We start from the raw sequence: 17,539 nt of genomic DNA on the forward strand, positions 1-17,539 counted from the left end.
GTATCCCTTACCAAGGATCGATGAGTTGTTAGATCAGCTGCGGGGAGCGAATTGGTTCTCTAAGATAGATCTGGCGTCTGGGTATCATCAGATTCCTATTTTAGAGAAAGATGTAAAGAAGACGGCATTTAACACGCGCTATGGACAGTATGAGTTTGTGGTAATGCCATTAGGCTTAACCAATGCACCAGCGGTGTTTATGAGGCTGATGAATGAAATATTTCACGATTACTTGGACAGTTTCGTGATTGTCTTCATATATTGGTCCATATCATATTCTAGGAAAGGTTGGAGAGGTAGCATATAGGTTAGAAATTCCAGAAGATATGCACCTGCGCCCGGTGTCCATGTGTTTATGTTACGAAAACATGTACCGGATCCGAATACGATAATGACGGAGCCTATCGAAGAATTAAGGCCAAACCTTACCTATCCTGAAAGATTTATCAGGATAGGAGAGCAACGGGAACGGGTGCTTAAGAATCACACCAGCCCACAAGTTCAAGTGTTATGGGGAAGGCAGAACAGACAAGTGATAACATGGGAAGATGAGGAGTGATTCCGAGAAGAGCATCCAGAATACTTCGAGGAAGGCACAGTGATAGAGTAAGGGGAACCCTCGCACTCTTAGTTAGAATTCAGGACGAATTCTTTTAAAGGGGGAGAATGTAACAACCCGGTCGTTGAGTAAACGCGGACGGGTGACCGCGGTTAAGTGCTGAGTCAGGAACGGACCAGGAAAAATCCGGTAAAGGCCGAGATAGTTGAATTCTGCCGAGAGAAGCAACTTTGGTCGAGCAAGAAAGATTTAGCCGAGGGAAATAAAAATTCTGCCGAGAGAATTGGATTTTTGCCGAGGGATCAGGTTCTGGCCGAGGGAGCATGAGCGAGTCAGATTGTCGTGAAGCGATAGTAAAAATGCAGAAATATGATGGGGGTTATGTGCGGATAAGAACAGATGTGGCTGGTTCTGGTCCACACATTTGGCGCAGAATTAAGGGTGATTAATTAGTGTTAAGTCTGCTGACTAATGTTTAAGGGTTTTTGACAAGTGTTTAGCATGTGGCAAACATTAAGAACCTCCATGAAACCTATAAATACCCCTCCCTTAAGCTCAGAAAATCTCATCTCAAAATCTGAGAATTCTTGAGAGAGAAAGTAGTGAGAGAAAGGAGTGAGTTCGGGTATTCGGCGATAGGATTCTGCTTGCGGGAAGTGGTCGCGCGGTGCTGGCTTAGGGAACGGTCGGTAAGTCGTAGAGTAAACCCTTTCTGTTCTAATCTTGTCCTAGGCTAGTTATTTATTAGATCTATATGGTTATAGATCTAGATGAATACCGGAGTTAGGAGCAAGAGGGGTTAAGATCGGTGATGGACCTGCGTTAAGGGTGCGTTCCGGTTTTTGTGTATGTTAATGAACTAACATGCAGATCTGGTCGGAAGAATAACGTCAGAGCGGTGTTATTCTGGTCTGGTGATGTGCTCGCTGAAAGGTTTGACATATTATTTTTTATGGTTTTAGGGAAAACCGGATAGAAATGATACGTGGTAAATTAAATGATGAATGCAAGTAAAGGGACCTCTTGCATGTCATATTTAATTGTCTTGCATGTCATATTTAATTGTTTGTGTGTGATTTGGTGATGCATCTAGGAAGTATAAATCAAGGTAGGATTTATACGTTCTTAGATTAGATGCGATCGGCACGTCCACATATCTTATCTATGTGGAGACAGGCCACAGAGGTAGGACGACTCAGAGGGTCGAAAGGTAGCTTCCTTGGCCGAGTGCTGCCAGTATGGCGGTCCGATGCTATGTGACGGTATGTCAATAGATCAGTGAAAGGTCGCCAAGATGATCCTGTGTGGTGATTTGCGGGATCGTTGCAATTAGGAGAGTGGCCGATGCATTTAGAGGCCTCACATTAGGGAACGAGATTGTTTGACATATAAGGTCTTATGTCTTAGATTGCTTCCGCTTGTGCATACGATGATGCATTATTATTGATTGTGTGATTGTTTGCATGGGGATTGAGAACTAATGTGTGTTTAGTACCCCCAGAGCTCACTGAGTATTTCTAGAATACTCATGACTCATTTGTTTTGCAGGTGACCAGTTGTCGGGATAGCTCGGGAAAGGCGGGACAGTAGGAGGCCGGAGTAGTTTTGGTTTGGCTTAAAACAAGGTTTCAAAGTATGTACATAGTATCTTTTGGGCACTAGGCCATGGCCGTCTCGCTATAATCGTTTTGTAAGACAATATTTTCAAAGTTTAATAATATAAAGTATGTTTTGAAGTAAAACTAGGCTTGTGTTAGTGATATAAGCTAGTCCAAGGTGAAACAACACAAAACTGAGATACGGGTTGAAAAGCCATAGGTCTTGTTCGAGAGGCGTGATTTCAGAAACGATTTAACCTAAGTAGTATGGGCTGCTTTTGACGAACTGCCTCTATTATCATCTTGTAGCGCTCTGGATTCGTCCTAGTCTTAGTACGAATCGGGGGTGTTACAAATGACATCTAGGTTTTTAGGTTAAAGGATTTCGTTTTTAGATGATTCTCCCATTCATCCCATACTCAAAGCGGTACGCTGTAGTCGTGAATCTAAGTCCGATCCAAGGTTAAATCCAAACCACCAGAATGTTATATATGGGTTACCTGAACTGGATCTTATGGACATCACCGTTGTAGGAGACGAAAGCTACCTACAGAGGATACGTAAGCTGAGATGGATTCCGATCTGAAATGCATGATCTTATTTCGGCATGAGAGCGAGAGTTAATTGCCGAGATTAAGTGATTAGATGATTAGGGTGATGAGAGTTGGCTAATCTTATAAGTGTCTATCCTAGTTTCAGAATCATAGAAAATCCTTACCTAGATTCTTTGTGTCATAGATCATGAACCCTAATACCCAGCACGTTTTTCATCTTTGTTTGGATCTATTTTTATATCTTGTTTAGCTTAGTAGAAATCGTGACACCAAAACCCCACAAAAAAAACCCCATTGGTCTTTGACTTCAATTACTAATCCAGTTTGAAGTTTTTATAAAAAAGACAACTCTCCCTGTGGATCGACACCCTAATTACTACAACGCACGGCTGTGCACTTGCAGACATTAGGGTTTACAAATTTAAAACTTCTTTTGCGACATCAACCCTAGCTCGCATCAAGTTTTTGGTGCTGTTGCCGGGGAGGTTGATATGTTCATAATTTGCATCATTTAGGTTGCATAATTCATTCCAAATCATCTTTTATTCCATGCATTTTAGGTCCTTAGGGTTTGTTTTAGAACTTAGGAGATGCATTAGGTCCCAATGAGTCTTTGCATGTTTTGAGTGTTTATCAGGTGTATTTGGAGCTGAAAAGATGAATCCAGGAGGTGGAATGGTGATCAAGGCTTGAAAAATGGTGAACTTGTATTTTTGGAGGTTATCGGCCATTCTCGCGTACCAGGAAGGTTTTTACCAGCCATTTTCATGTACCGCGGGTAGACCTTATCGGCCAAAACGCGTACCACGAGTGGATTGTATCGGCCAAAATCTCCGGGTGCAGACACGTTTCCGAAATCGCCTGTCCGGGGAACCTTCCGCTCCGATTCAGTTGGCGGGTGCTTCATGAACGTTGGAGAGGATTGGATTACGGTTCCATAGAAAGTGGAATCATGGAATTCGGACGCGTGAGCAGAGAGTTAAGCTCGTCGGAAGAAACCCCTGTCTCGCTGCTGTTTTGGACCAAACAGATAAGCTCTGAAGAATGCGAAGGACGGTGTATTTCCAGGCCGATTCAGTTTCCGGGGCCTTCATGATAATCATATAAATATGAGTCTTCTTTCCAGAACGTCCGAGATCATTCAATTCGGAGCTATGAGCAGGACGATACGGTCTCCGGAATGGACACATGTCTAGACGCCTCTCTCTGTTCGTGTAAATGCGCTGCAAATATGTGCCCTCCAGGAAGCCTTCCACTTCCCCAGCACCGAGGATTCTTTCACCAAAGTTGGAGATAAATGAGTCCTCTGTCTTCTGAAACCAGAATCACTCAATTCCGACAAGTATCGTAGAAGTTACACTCTCCGGAATGTGAACTGGTCCAAGCTGCTCTGAATGCTGCGAGATGGTCTTGCGACTTGGTTAACCCGCAGGCCTGAAGATGAATGCCTGAAGGCTGATGCTGCGAGTTGAGAAGTGCGGGTAAGCTATCACTGGATAAGGTCTGAGGCTCCCGAGCAAGAAAATTGCTAAGTCCACAATCGTGCGACTTAGGCATACGAGTTGGCCGCGCCTGGAACCAAGCCGCACGATCACTCGCAATCTACTCCGACTTGAGCCTGCGACCTGAGTGCAATGGAGACCAACCTGCACGGTTTGTACACTCCCCAGAAACCGCCTTGGTCCTGCGAGTTGAAGAAGAAGAAGATTAAGCCGCAGCAAGACTCGCAAATCACTCCTACTTGGGCATGCGGCTAAGACAAAGCGATTTAAGTCTCACAAGACAAGTTCTTCATCTACTGCGACTTGGGCATGCTACCTGGGAGACACTGGACCAACCCGCAGGATTCCCACTTTATCCATTAAAGCCGGGTCAGGACCCGGTTTGTTCCGGGCTGACCCGGTTCGTTTTTAGAGAGATATAAATACATTTTTAGGGTTTTTTCTGATGGGACTAAGCTTTATTCCCTTTGTCTCTTGCATCTTTTGTGAAAAAGACTCCACCAAGAAGAGAAATATCGATTTTTGGGTTTTTAATCAAGAGAGTTGAAGAGATCTTTGAGTTTTAAAGCTGCTTTCTTCTTAATCTATCATATCCATCTCCATTTCTCATCATTAATCATGCTAATCTTCTCAACTTGCAAAGGTTTAATTGAGATTAGTATGATTAGTGAGTAGTCACCTTAAGGAGGTTCTAGATGTGCAGGTTAGGGTGCTAAAGTGTTAGATTAGGAGTGCTTAGGGCTAGATTCATTGATTCATCTCTCTAAACAGCTGTTCTCTATGCTAGATCCTTGCATATCACTTGAGATCTAGATTCTGGGAATTTCATGCAACAAAAGTGTTTGATGAAATTCCTGAAAGAGCTGTATTAGAGGTTTAAGCATTTTCTGCATGATGATGTATTGTTATTTGCTTGAATGATCATTAAGAACTGTTTATTAATGCATATTGATTCATATTTCACAAATGGGAATTTGGTTTGAAAATGGATTAGTATAGGGGTTAATACCTTCATGAGAGGATTAACCTAGATTAGAGTTCTTAATCATTTGAATAATGTCTCATCATTGTCATTAGCATTTCTAGTTTAGCACCAAAGCACCCTAACCAACTATCATGTCTAGAATCTCATGCCTCCATCATATCATATTCATACCATTTGTCATTGTCATTAGTCTTTAATCCTGTTTAAGTTTGTAGTTGTCTTTAGATAATCAAAACCACTCTTGTTTGCTTGAATTAAGAACTTGATCACATAGTTTAGTGTCTAACACCACATCTGGATTGATAAACCCCTTGTACTACAAGACAGGGGATTGATAACCTCTATAAAGAGCCTTGAAAACTCTTAGTTATCAATTGGCGCAGTTGCCAAATTGTGGTTTGTTTAGCATTAAGCTTTGATCTATTCTTGAGATCAAGTGCTTACTTTCTTGGTTTTACTGATTACTTTCAAGTTCTGTTTGTGATTTCAGGTGTATGAACACCAGGTTTAGATCAAGAAGCTGTGGTCCACCTTTCCCTCTCAACGACAATATCAATCTTCTGGTACCAAGGAGGAGAAGGGACAGACGTGGTAGACAAGTTGATCAGGCTGAAATGGCAGAACAAGGAGATCACGTGGTAGACATAGAACAACCAGTTCAGGAGCAACAGGCTCAGGGTAATGGAGCTGGTAATGGAGTTGGCCAAGGGCTTCATCAGGGCAATGTTCATCAGGAACAGGTGCATCACCAACAAGCTTATGTCCACCAGGGACAAGCTCAAGCTCATCAACAGAGGCATCAGGCCAATGTTCAGCAAAGACAACAAGTGCACCACCAACCCCAGCCCTTCCAACACCAACAAAGAAGATATGAGCAACCCCAAGTCTATGTTGGAGAGAATGACAGGGCCAATGCTCATCAGTATGGAGCTAGTGGAGAACTTAGCATTGAGCAATGATACTTATGGTGAAGACTATGACAGATCAAATAGGTGTGAAGGTTTTAGCTCAGAACAGAGGCTCACTAGGGAAGTTAAGGAGTTGAGAAATGAATTAGACAAGTTGAAGTTGGTAACTCACAAGCCAATGCATTTTGTTGGAGAGTATGAGGAACCATCTTAAATCTTTGAGAACATAAGTGAAGAGGGCCTCACCCAAGAGGAGCTTAACTACATTGGGAATCAGAGGTTCCAGAGATATCAGTATGGTAATTCCAATCCAAACCTTTCTTACAGGAACCCCAATGTAGCTAACCCACAAGACCAGGTCTATCCCAATTCTCAAGCTCCACAGAACATTGTTCCCAAGAACAACTTTCAAGGATCTTTTCAACCCAAGAATCAGTTTGTTCAGAATCAAGGTTTTGGTCAGCAACAACTGTTGATAAGTGAATATCAACAAGGGGTAAAACAGTACTTTAGATCGGTAAACTCGGTTTTTATTAGATCGAATCGAGAGAATACAACTGAGTTCGGTAGTTAAGCAGTTAACAACAAGCTAAGACTTTATGAAACTAAGAATCTAGCGTAATGAGTTCTCAGTCTCTAAGTCTTCTCTGGAATCTCTTGTGTTCTCTGGTGTCGATTCATCTTCCTTTATATATATCCTCTGAGTCGGTCATCGAGAACATCTTCAGCGATATGGGACCGAGAGGACTTTCCTTTTCTCTCGGTCCTTTTCCTTTTCTCGTAGCAGTTTCCTTTTTCCTTTAGGCAACTTTCCTATACTCGACCGAACTCGGGGAACTCCTCGGTTCCTTCGAGAAGCTTCTCGCCAACCTTGGCTTAATGGGCTGCGTTCGTCCCAAGATTTTACTCGGCCCAGTCTTCCCGGTACATTTCTTCGTGAACCGGGCTTATGTTATGCCGATCTCGGTTAGTACCGGAGAAAACCGGGGTGCGGTTTTTACCTCCAACAGTTAGCCCCCCCCCTCAGTTCGATGAAAGGAAGTGGCTTTAGTCGAACTCATTTGATTCAAAGTAAGTCACAAACTGAGATCGGTAACTGCAATCGATTCACATTCTCGGACGTTTCGCACCCTGTCTTCAATGCGGCGCGTGAATTCCAGGATCTTCGCGAAAATCGAGGAACCACGATTCCCACTGTTTATAAGGGAAAAACTTCTTTTCACATTCATTACTCTCGTTCAAGCATATATAAGGTACGTTGCTCTCCCTTCTCTCTAGATTTTTGTTTCTCTCTCTAGTTTTTATTCGTAGTTCTCTCTCATTTCTTCAACTTCCGCCGCCGCAAACCCTCGATTTTTCCGATCAATCTTCTAATTTCCCGTTCGATCTTCAAATTCAATCTTCAATCTTTTCCAGTTGATCTTCAAACTGTTCTTCATTCTTCTTAGATCTCCTTCGAATCTACTTTTCCGAGCTCAAAATGTCTTCCAGTTCTTCAATTAATTCTTCTTCTAATCAAATCCTTTCGGAAGATCGCCGCGAATCCTCGTAGCCGAGCTCTTCCTCTTCAAACCCTCATTCAACGAACTCATCCAACAAGGAGAGTAATCCTCCGCAATTGATCCGTAAAAACTCCAGATCGGTCGGCGCGAGCAGTAGCCGATCTCGACCGCGAGTTGAGGCTACCGAACAACTGGCTACAGAGACTCGCGAAACAGGAGCTCGAACTGGGCCAAACGTCGATGGTATCGATCACGAGATCGAAGAGATCGAGGAACTTGAAGAAAATCCTGAGGAAGACACTACCGAAGCAGGAGTCGCCGAGGATAATCTTGAAGCAGTGAACCATGCTTTGCCGCCACTTCCGAGGCGAAAAGTTGTTCGTCCGCATAACGTGCCATCTTGTTCTCTCTCTCCGGGTGCCGTTCGAGCCGTACTCGAGGAGAACGGGCTTTCAGACAAGGTCATCTTCATTATACCGGAAGCTGGAGATCGACCATGGGACGTTCCTGAAGGTTTCCTTTGCATCTACCTGATGTTTTTCACTCAGTGCGGGCTCACCCTTCCGATTCCTTCTCGTCTACTTGGCTACTGCAATCGTCACGGCGTAGTTCTCACGCAGGTGATGCCGGCCTCAATAACGAACTACGTAGGATTCGTTACCTTATGCGACGAGCTCGGCGAAATCCCAACCATTCGGCTGTTTGAAGACCTCTTCTCGGTCAACATCCACAAATCTAAGGAATGGTTCTTCGCAGCGAACGCCAAGCCAAGAAAGAACATTGTTACTGGGGCTAAGCCCAGTAAATTCAATGACTGGGAATCCTAGTATTTCTACCTCGAGATGAACGATCTCACCGTCAGCAACTCTGACATCCCATCTCAATCGGAGTGGAAGATTCCGATCGGTAGATTTAGATGATCTTATACTTAGTTGATTTTTGACTTTGTATCTTGCTTAATTCTCTTTCGATTCCTCTTTGCAGGTCGTCATCTCCCGAGCATTATTCTTAACTCCGGACTCACATCTGAATTCGAAGCAGCTTTCAGCGAAGCCGGTAAACGTCGTTGGCCTGAAGTGTGGGAAGAGATTCTTCAGCGCCGAGCTAAGAAAGCAGGTTCGACTATTAAGTTCAGTTTTATTTGTTTTATTCTGAGTTTATTCCGAACTCCTCCTTGACATATTTTCATTACAGCTTCTGTCGGAGAACCGAAACCGCGGAAGCCAAAAGCTCGAGCTAACAAGCCCCGAGCTGCTCCAAGACGCAAAGCACCAAAACCGCAGGCTAAACGACCTCGAACTGCCAGGATGCTTTCGCTGGAAGAGATCCCAACTCTGTTCGGCGAAGAGGAGCCGAACGACGCGACTCCGAACCCCGTTCCTGCTACCGAAGAGGTTAGGGAACAACCTGAAGAACCGCCGCTCGCTGCGAACTCACCTGACCACAATGGTCAGAAAAAGCTGAAGAAGAAAAAGTCCTCGAAGAAGACTAAGAGGATTGAAGACTCTTCTCGGGCGCAGGACGCTCCCGCTGAGCTCGAGGCACCGACGGCTGTGGCGTCAGACCTCGCTCTTTTTCAAGATCGAGCTGAGGCTTCTCATTCTCGAAAGAGAAAAGCTGGAGACCGCACCGAGGGTTCTCCAGAGCCAGAGCCAGCGAAGAGGGCGAAGGTCTGCTTCGACTACGATGAGGAGACTCCTTTCGAGGAGAACATCGATGCCTGCGCCGAACTCTACCATAAGATCTCTTCTCAGGTCCCGAGTCTCCCGGCAGTGGCTGAGCTCCGTTTCCCCAATATGTACAAGGGGATCGCACGTACAACTGCCGTGGTAATTTCCTTACTTCTTTTCTTGATTTTAATATTTTTCCGAGTATGAGCTCTAACTCATGTTTCACTTTGTGCAGCTCGCCAGTCAGACCAACAACTTGGTCGCGGCGTATGAAGTCGCACTGTATGACGAGCAGGTCAGGATTGCCGAGCTTGAGGAGAGGGTCGTCAAAGTGGAAGAGCGCCTTGCTACCGAGCTCCAAATCAATGACACTCTCCACTCCTCGGTCGATCTGCTGAAGCAAGAGAGCGCGGAGTTGAAAGCGGTGAGAAAGGAGCTTACCGAGGCTCAGAGCATGCTTGTTCAGGAGTTCGAGAAAGACCGGGAGCGGCTGAGGGACTTGGTGACCCACTGGAAGGGTTGAGCTAAGAGCGTTCACGCAAAGGCCTTTGAGCGCTTAGAGAAGGTCATCCGAAGCTTGGATGATGCTGATCGGGCTCGTAAGCCGTACCTGGTGGTCAACCAGCTCACCGGATTCTCGGCTTCATCAAGCAGCTCAAGAAGAAAGGTTTGTACGAGGTCCCGCCTGAGATGGTAGCTGACATCGAGGCAAAGCACGCCAAAGCTCTAGAAGATTTCCGTTCGGTCGACGCTTGCGTCCTTACTGAAGAGGACAAGCGAATGTCTCCGTTTTCGGAGGAAGACGACGCGCCGGCCGTGAACGTGACTCAGAGTGCTCATGACCCGGTGGTAGGCGAGCAGTTCGGTTCGAACGAGGACATGCTGAACGCCGATCAAGCTGCAACCTCAAAGACCGCTTAGTCTTTTTTTGTTTCTCTTCTTTTGACTCGAACTTATTTGCCCTTTCATGGGTTATGTAATATTTTGTTTATTTCTGAACCCTCGGTGGGTTTTTAAACCTATTTGCCTTTCAGAAGGCTTTATGATATGTCTTTCGTTATTTCAATGGTTTCTAATTTTTCCTTAAATAGTAGATCGATATTCAATCTGAACTCGACTTTATTTGATCGGTAGCCTAGTTTACCTGCGTTTTTTTCTTCTGTGTTTTGATAGACTTTGCGAAGTACGAGATCGCCATCTTCAAAGTGACGGCCTTTAACCTTCTTGTTGTAGTAGCGAGCTGCCAGTTGTTGGTAATTTTGTATCTGGAGTAATGCTCGTTCGCGATGTTCTTCGACTAAGTCGATTGTGTCGAGCATCATCTCGTTATTCGCGTCGGGTTGCTGGGTGAGCATGGTTCGGCGAATACTTGGGACGTTGAGTTCGGCTGGACACATAGCTTCTGTACCATATGCAAGGAAGAATGGTGACTGACCGATCGAACGTAGTGGTGTAGTTCGGTGAGAGCACAAGACACCATCGAGTTCGTCCGCCCAAGTTCCCTTAGCGGTATCGAGTCGCTTCTTCAGACCATCGATAATGGTTTTGTTCGTGGCTTCGGCCTGCCCGTTTCCTTGTGGGTATCGCGGGGTAGAGAAACTTAGTCTGATTTTCCACTTGGCGCAAAAATCTGTGAAATTATCGAAGTGAACTGGGTTCCGTTGTCCGTAACGATCTCGTACGGAACTCCGTGTCGGCAGATGATAAATTTCCAGACGAACTTCTTGACATCGATTCCATGAATCTCGGGGTATGCCTCGGCTTTGACCCATTTGGTGAAGTAGTCCGTGACGACCAGAACGTATTGCTTCTGAGTCGTAGATCGGCGAAAAGGACTGATGATGTCCATTGCCCAGCGCATGAAAGGATATGGTGCGGTCGAGGTCATCAAGAGCTCGGTAGGAAGGTTGATCATCGGGCCATGACGTTGGCACTTCTCGCAGCGTGCTGTATATTTTTCGCAGTCAGAAATCATAGTGGGCCAATAATAGCCAGCTTTTTTATCTTGAATGCCAAAGACCGAGCTCCTGAGTGATTTCCTCCTTCTCCTTCATGAACTTTCTGCATTACTTCAATGATGTCGTTGCCGTGAACACAAGTCAAGAGTACACCGGATGCGTCCCATCTGAGGAGAGTGCCCTTAATGACCACATACCGAGCTGCATGCGCCTTGAGGCGCCGAGCTGCCCATTTATCTGCGGGGACTGTTCCATCTCCAATGTAGCCCACAATTTCTAAGGTCCAATCTTCAGGCTCTTCTTCACCTTCGGCTTTGATATCGATTGGAACGTGTTGACCCTCAGACTCATCTTCGAGATCGTAATTATTATCAGGTTGTTCGTCCATGTTGGTGTCGAGATCGGTGACGACTTCTCTGGGTTTCGTCTTCCGGGTCAGGGGTGGAGCGAGATTGGGTTGGGCTTCGTAATCACGTCTTCGTGTAATGATGTTGCAGTTCAGAGCAGGCTCGATACTTGGTCGTTCAATTGCCGCAATTGGGATAGTTCGCTGAAGATCGGGATCAGAATTAGTCGCAAGAGCGGCTAAAGCATCGGCGGTTGCATTCTCATCACGAGGTATCTTTGTAAGCTCGAAGGTTGAGAACTCCGAAGCAATATCCTTAAGGACTTTGAGGTACACGTCCATGCGGTCGTTCTTGGCCTCGTATTTGCCGTGAAATTGGTTAGCCACAAGTTGAGAGTCGCAGTAGGCGTGTACGTGTTCGGCACCGATATTTTTAGCAAGTCGTAGTCCGGCAATTAACGCTTCGTATTCGGCTTCATTGTTGGACGCCGGGAAGCCAAGGCGGAATGAGTGTTTTCCCCAGGAATTCCTCATCCCTGTTCCGCTAGGTTTCGGACGTTAGAGTTCTCTCCACCGAGAGGGTTTCCTTCCTCGTGAATGTTTGTTTGATCCGTCATTGCTGATTCGATCTATCCGAAGTCCGATCTAAGACTGAAAACTCTGTTTAGTTCCCCTTCCTGGCACGCCAATTGTTGATAAGTGAATATCGACAAAGGGTAAAACAGTACTTTAGATCGGTAAACTCGATATTTATTAGATCGAATCGAGAGAATACAACTGAGTCCGGTAGTTAAGCAGTTAACAACGAGCTAAGACTTTATGAAACTAAGAATCTAGCGTAATGAGTTCTCAGTCTCTAAGTCTTCTCTGGAATCTCTTGTGTTCTCTGGTGTCGATTCATCTTCCTTTATATATATCCTCTGAGTCGGTCATCGAGAACATCTTCAGCGATATGGGACCGAGAGGACTTTCCTTTTCTGTCGGTCCTTTTCCTTTTCTCGTAGCAGTTTCCTTTTTCCTTTAGGCAACTTTCCTATTCTCGACCGAACTCGGGGAACTCCTCGGTTCCTTTGAAAAGCTTCTCGCCGACCTTGGCTTAATGGGCTGCGTTCGGCCCAAGAATTTACTCGGCCCAGTCTTCCCAGTACATTCCTTTGTGAACCGGGCTTATGTTATGTCGATCTCGGTTTGTACCGGAGAAAACCGGGGTGCGGTTTTCACCTCCAACAACAACAACCATTTCAAGTTCATAGTTTCAGTTCACAGCAGCAAAAGGCACCACCAGGGTTTGGTCCACCACAGTTCCAACAGCAAGCGCCTGTTCAACAACAGTTTCAGCCACCAACGGTTCAACAGCAGCCACAGATGGGTACATATATGGTTGGTATTCTGCAACAGCTACTTCAGGGTCAACAGATCTTTGCAAGCCAGAATGCAGCCATGCAGCAATAAATCAAGGAACTGAAGCAGAACCAGGCCTCAAGCTCAAGGAACCAAGGTCACCTACCTGGAAAACTAGAACCTAACCCCAAAGAATATGCCAAGGCCATTACACTGAGAAGTGGAAAGGAGTTACCTGGTATTGAGAATAACAATGTGATCATTGAGGACAATGATCAAACTGAGGGGGAGGCAGCCTTAAAAGATGATCAAGTTGCTGAGAAACCAAGGACAGAAAAGGGTAAAGAGGTAGCAAAGGAACCAGAACCAGAGAAGAAATATGTGCCACCACCTCTATACCAACCCAAGCTCCCATTTCCAGGGAGATTTAAGAAGCAACTTGTGGACAAGGCAAGAGCTGTATTTGAGAAGGCACTCAAGGAGACACCCCTCACAATGCCTCTCATTGATGCATTCTTAATGATGACAAAGATGGGGAAGTTCTTGAAGGATGCCATTCTGAACAAAACAAAGGAGCTTCAAGGCATGGTGGTACTAAGTCATGAATGCAGTGCTATCATTCAGAAGAAGTCCATTCCAAGGAAGTTAACTGATCCAGGGAGTTTCACACTCCCTTGTGCCATTGGACCTCTTCTATTCTCTGGATGTCTTTGTGATCTAGGAGCATCAGTCAGCTTGATGCCATTCTCCATAGCAAAGAAGCTGGGATTTAGAGTCTTCAATCCTGCAAGGATCTCTCTTATCCTTGCAGATAGATCAGTTAGATTGCCTGTTGGTATGTTGGAAGATCTACCTGTCAAGATTGGTGGTTTTGAGGTTCCAACAGATTTTGTTGTGCTGGAAATGGATGAGGAACCAGTAGATCCTCTTATCTTGGGCAGGCCATTCTTAGCAACTGCAGGAGCCATAATTGATGTGAGAGGTGGGATAATAGAGCTTCAACTTGGGTCTGAAAAGCTCAAGTTTGTTGTGAATGAGATGATGAAGAAACCCACCATTGAAGGTCAATGTTTCTATGTGGAGACAATGGATCAGTTGGCTGATGAGTTTCTTGAGGAGCTGAACACTGAGGATCCTCTTCAAGCTGCTCTAACTCAAGAACAAGGAGAAAATGGGCTCTTAGCTGAAGCAAGTGAAGGGTATAAGCTGTATCTGGACAATGCAAGAGAGCTGGGTCCTGAGACAAGGTTTTTGGAGCTGGAACAAGGTGGCTCTGAGGTCTTGGCTATCAATGGATCAGACACCAGCCAAAGCAGCTTGGACCAGGATTGGAATGAGGCTGATGCACCCCCTGTTGAGCTCAAGCCTCTACTAACAGGGCTCAGGTATGCTTTCTTGGGCTTAAACTCCACATATCCAGTATTCATCAATGATAGCCTATTAGAGGATCAAGAGAGTGCATTGCTTAGTGAGATAAGAAAGTTCAGGAGAGCCATAGGATATTCATTGGCTGATATTAGAGGGATCTCTCCTGACATTTGTACCCACAGGATCCACCTAGAGGACCAATCTATGTCCTCTATTGAGCATCAACGACGACTTAACCCCAACCTTAAGGAAGTGGTTAAGAAGGAGATACTAAAACTTCTTGAGTCAGGGATAATTTACCCAATCTCTGACTCAAGATGGGTGTCTCATGTTCATGTTGTGCCCAAGAAGGGTGGGATCACAGTGGTGAAAAACGAGAAGGATGAGCTTATAGCTACTAGAACTGTCACAGGACACAGAATGTGTATAGACTATAGAAAGCTCAATGCAGCCTCTAGGAAGGATCATTTTCCTTTGCCTTTCATTGATCAGATGTTAGAGAGGCTTGGAAACCACCCTTTCTTTTGTTTTCTCGATGGGTACTCGGGGTTCTTTCAAATTCCCATAGATCCCCGAGATCAAGAGAAAACAACATTCACATGCCCTTATGGCACATTTGCATACAGGCGAATGCCTTTCGGTTTATGTAATGCACCGACCACTTTTCAAAGATGTATGATGCACATTTTCTCTGACATTATTGAAGAGAAAGTTGAGGTGTTCATGGATGACTTTAGTGTCTATGGCTCCTCCTTCTCGGATTGTCTCTCTAATTTGTCACAGGTCTTGGAGAGATGTGAGCAGCATAACTTGGTGTTGAACTGGGAGAAGTGCCACTTCATGGTGCAGGAAGGAATAGTACTTGGGCACAAGATATCTGAGAAGGGCATAGAGGTTGACAGAGCAAAAGTAGAAGTAATGGTGAACCTGCAAACTCCCACTTCAGTCAAAGGGATAAGAAGTTTCCTTGGGCATGCAGGGTTTTACAGAAGATTTATCAAAGACTTCTCAAGAATTGCCAGGCCCTTGACAAGACTGTTGTGTAAAGAAGTTGATTTTATCTTCGATGCTGAATGTGAAGAGGCCTTCAAGATGATCAAGGATGCATTAGTCAGTGCACCAATTGTCCAAGCCCCAGAGTGGTCCCTTCCTTTTGAGGTTATGACAGATGCATCTGATTTTGCAGTTGGAGCTGTACTTGGCCAGAAGAAAGATAAGAAGCTTCATGTCATCTACTATGCTAGTAGAACACTTGACTCTGCACAAGAGAAGTATGCTACTACTGAGAAGGAAATGTTGGCAATAGTCTTTGCCTTTGATAAATTCAGAAGCTACCTGGTGGGATCAAAAGTCATTGTATATACTGATCATGCAGCCCTCAGGTATCTGATGACCAAGAAAGATGCTAAGCCAAGACTATTGAGATGAGTTCTTCTACTTCAGGAGTTTGATATGGAAGTACAGGACAAAAAGGGTATAGAGAATGGAGCTGCAGACCATCTCTCTAGGCTGAGAATTGACTCTGAAGTGCCTCCTAATGACAGTCTTCCTGAGGAATCACTGATGGTGCTCCATTCTTATTTGGAGTTTGAAGAAGTGGACAGCATTCAAGAGAGGAGGATGCCTTGGTTTGCAGACATTGTGAACTATCTTGCCTGTGGGGTGGAGCCTCCTGAATTAGATGCTTGCAAAAGGAAGAAGTTCTTCAGAGATGTTCAAAGATACCATTGGGATGAGCCCTACCTCTATGTCCTGAACAAAGATCAGCTGTATAGAAGGTGTCTGGCTGAGGAGGAGATGCAACCTGTGTTGCAAGAGTGTCATGGTTCAGCTTTTGGAGGTCACATGGGAGCATTCAAGACTGTGGCCAAGGTTCTTCAGAGTGGGTTTTGGTGGCCCACAATGTTCAAAGATGCTCAGTTAGTGGTTTCAGCATGTGATGCCTGTCAGAGGTATGGAAACATATCAAAGACGAGTGAGATGCCTCAAAACCCAATTCTAGAAGTTGAGATCTTTGATTGCTGGGGGATTGACTTTACGGGGCCCTTCATTTCATCCTATGGGAATCAGTATATACTTGTTGCTGTAGACTATGTGTCCAAATGGGTTGAGGCCATTGCTTCCCCTACCAATGATTCCAAGGTTGTAGTGAAGCTGTTCAAGAGCATTATCTTCCCAAGATTTGGAGTTCCAAGGGTTGTTATCTCTGATGGAGGATCTCATTTTGTGAACAAGACTTTGGAGGGTTTGTTGAGAAAGCATGGAGTGAAACACAAGATAGCTACTCCATATCATCCTCAAACTAGTGGCTAGGTTGAAGTATCTAATAGAAAAATCAAGGCCATTCTTGAGAGGACTGTTAGCTCAAGCAGAAAAGATTGGAGCAAAAGGCTAGATGATGCATTGTGGGCTTATAGGACTGCCTTTAAAACTCCAATTGGGACATCACCTTTCAGTCTGCTATATGGGAAGAGCTTCCACCTTCCTGTTGAGTTGGAGTACAAGGCTATGTGGGCTGTGAAGTTGCTGAATTTTGATATCAAGACAGCTCAAGAGAAAAGGGTCATGCAACTCCATGAACTTGAGGAGATTAGGCTTGAGGCTTTTGAGAGCTCAAAGATCTATAAGGAGAAGACCAAAGCTTTGCATGATCAAAAGATTTTGAAAAGGGAGTTCAAGGAAGGAGATCTAGTGTTGCTGTTCAACTCTAGGCTTAAGTTGTTTCCAGGAAAACTTAAGTCTAGATGGTCTGGTCCTTTTAAGGTTCTTGAAGTCCGGCCATATGGAGCTGTTGTCTTGGAAGGAAAGAATGGTCAAGAGTTTGTGGTAAATGGCCAAAGGATCAAACACTATTTGGTTTCACAAAGGAAGGAGGAAGCTACATCAGTTCCCCTTCTTGATCCACCACCAGCCTATTAAACAGGTTTCCAAAGTCAAACTTAGAGACTTTAAACAAAGTGCTCTTGGGAGACACCCCAAGCTTATCTTTGTACATAGTTCTTTTGATTCCTTCTCTTTTCTTTTATGTTTTAGAACTTTTTGATGGGTTTTGTGAGTTGGTCTCAGGTTCTAGGTGACTTTTGGAGGACATAGCTCAGTGATGAATGGAATGGAGCATGTGAGAGGGCTGAGAGAAGTGTTTAGGGCCTAAAAAACTTGGAGAACGCCTCAGTGCTACCTAGGTGTGCGTTTTGGATCAAGAAGAGCCCAGGCCGCAGCAGGACTCGCAATTTACTCCGGCCTGGGCG

At 44.9% G+C, this 17,539-nt stretch overlaps 2 protein-coding genes across 2 annotated transcripts; one reads left to right on the plus strand and one right to left on the minus strand.

The window, feature by feature from the left end:
• Positions 1 to 391: 391 nt before the first annotated feature.
• On the plus strand, positions 392 to 10,199 carry LOC112086182 (meiosis-specific protein ASY2-like). Its single transcript, XM_024154941.1, has 6 exons — positions 392 to 555; positions 7,745 to 8,409; positions 8,593 to 8,724; positions 8,803 to 9,437; positions 9,514 to 9,796; positions 9,904 to 10,199. Exons 1-6 carry the CDS (start codon positions 392 to 394, stop codon positions 10,197 to 10,199), a joined length of 2,175 nt encoding a protein of 724 aa, XP_024010709.1.
• A 119-nt stretch (positions 10,200 to 10,318) lies between these two features.
• LOC112086183 lies at positions 10,319 to 12,116 on the minus strand. Its single transcript, XM_024154943.1, has 2 exons — positions 11,299 to 12,116; positions 10,319 to 11,225 (listed from the first exon to the last, which is right to left on the minus strand). The coding sequence occupies exons 1-2, from the start codon at positions 12,114 to 12,116 to the stop codon at positions 10,319 to 10,321; spliced, it is 1,725 nt and encodes a 574-aa protein (XP_024010711.1).
• Between the last annotated feature and the right edge of the window lie 5,423 nt (positions 12,117 to 17,539).

The sequence above is a fragment of the Eutrema salsugineum genome, unplaced genomic scaffold (assembly GCF_000478725.1).
Source record: "Eutrema salsugineum unplaced genomic scaffold, Eutsalg1_0 scaffold_9, whole genome shotgun sequence".
In the NCBI taxonomy this organism is placed as follows: Eukaryota; Viridiplantae; Streptophyta; class Magnoliopsida; order Brassicales; family Brassicaceae; genus Eutrema; species Eutrema salsugineum.

Excerpts from the sequence above, each read along its gene's own strand:
- LOC112086182 (XM_024154941.1), top strand. The coding sequence starts at position 392 with ATGACGGAGCCTATCGAAGAATTAAGGCCAAACCTTACCTATCCTGAA. Across the intron at positions 556-7,744 it reads ATAACATGGGAAGATGAGGA|ATCGGTCGGCGCGAGCAGTA; the intron begins GTGATTCCGAGA and ends TAAAAACTCCAG. Across the intron at positions 8,725-8,802 it reads GCGCCGAGCTAAGAAAGCAG|CTTCTGTCGGAGAACCGAAA; the intron begins GTTCGACTATTA and ends TTTTCATTACAG.
- LOC112086183 (XM_024154943.1), bottom strand. The coding sequence starts at position 12,116 with ATGAGGAATTCCTGGGGAAAACACTCATTCCGCCTTGGCTTCCCGGCG. Across the intron at positions 11,226-11,298 it reads GGAAATCACTCAGGAGCTCG|CACGCTGCGAGAAGTGCCAA; the intron begins GTCTTTGGCATT and ends AAAAATATACAG.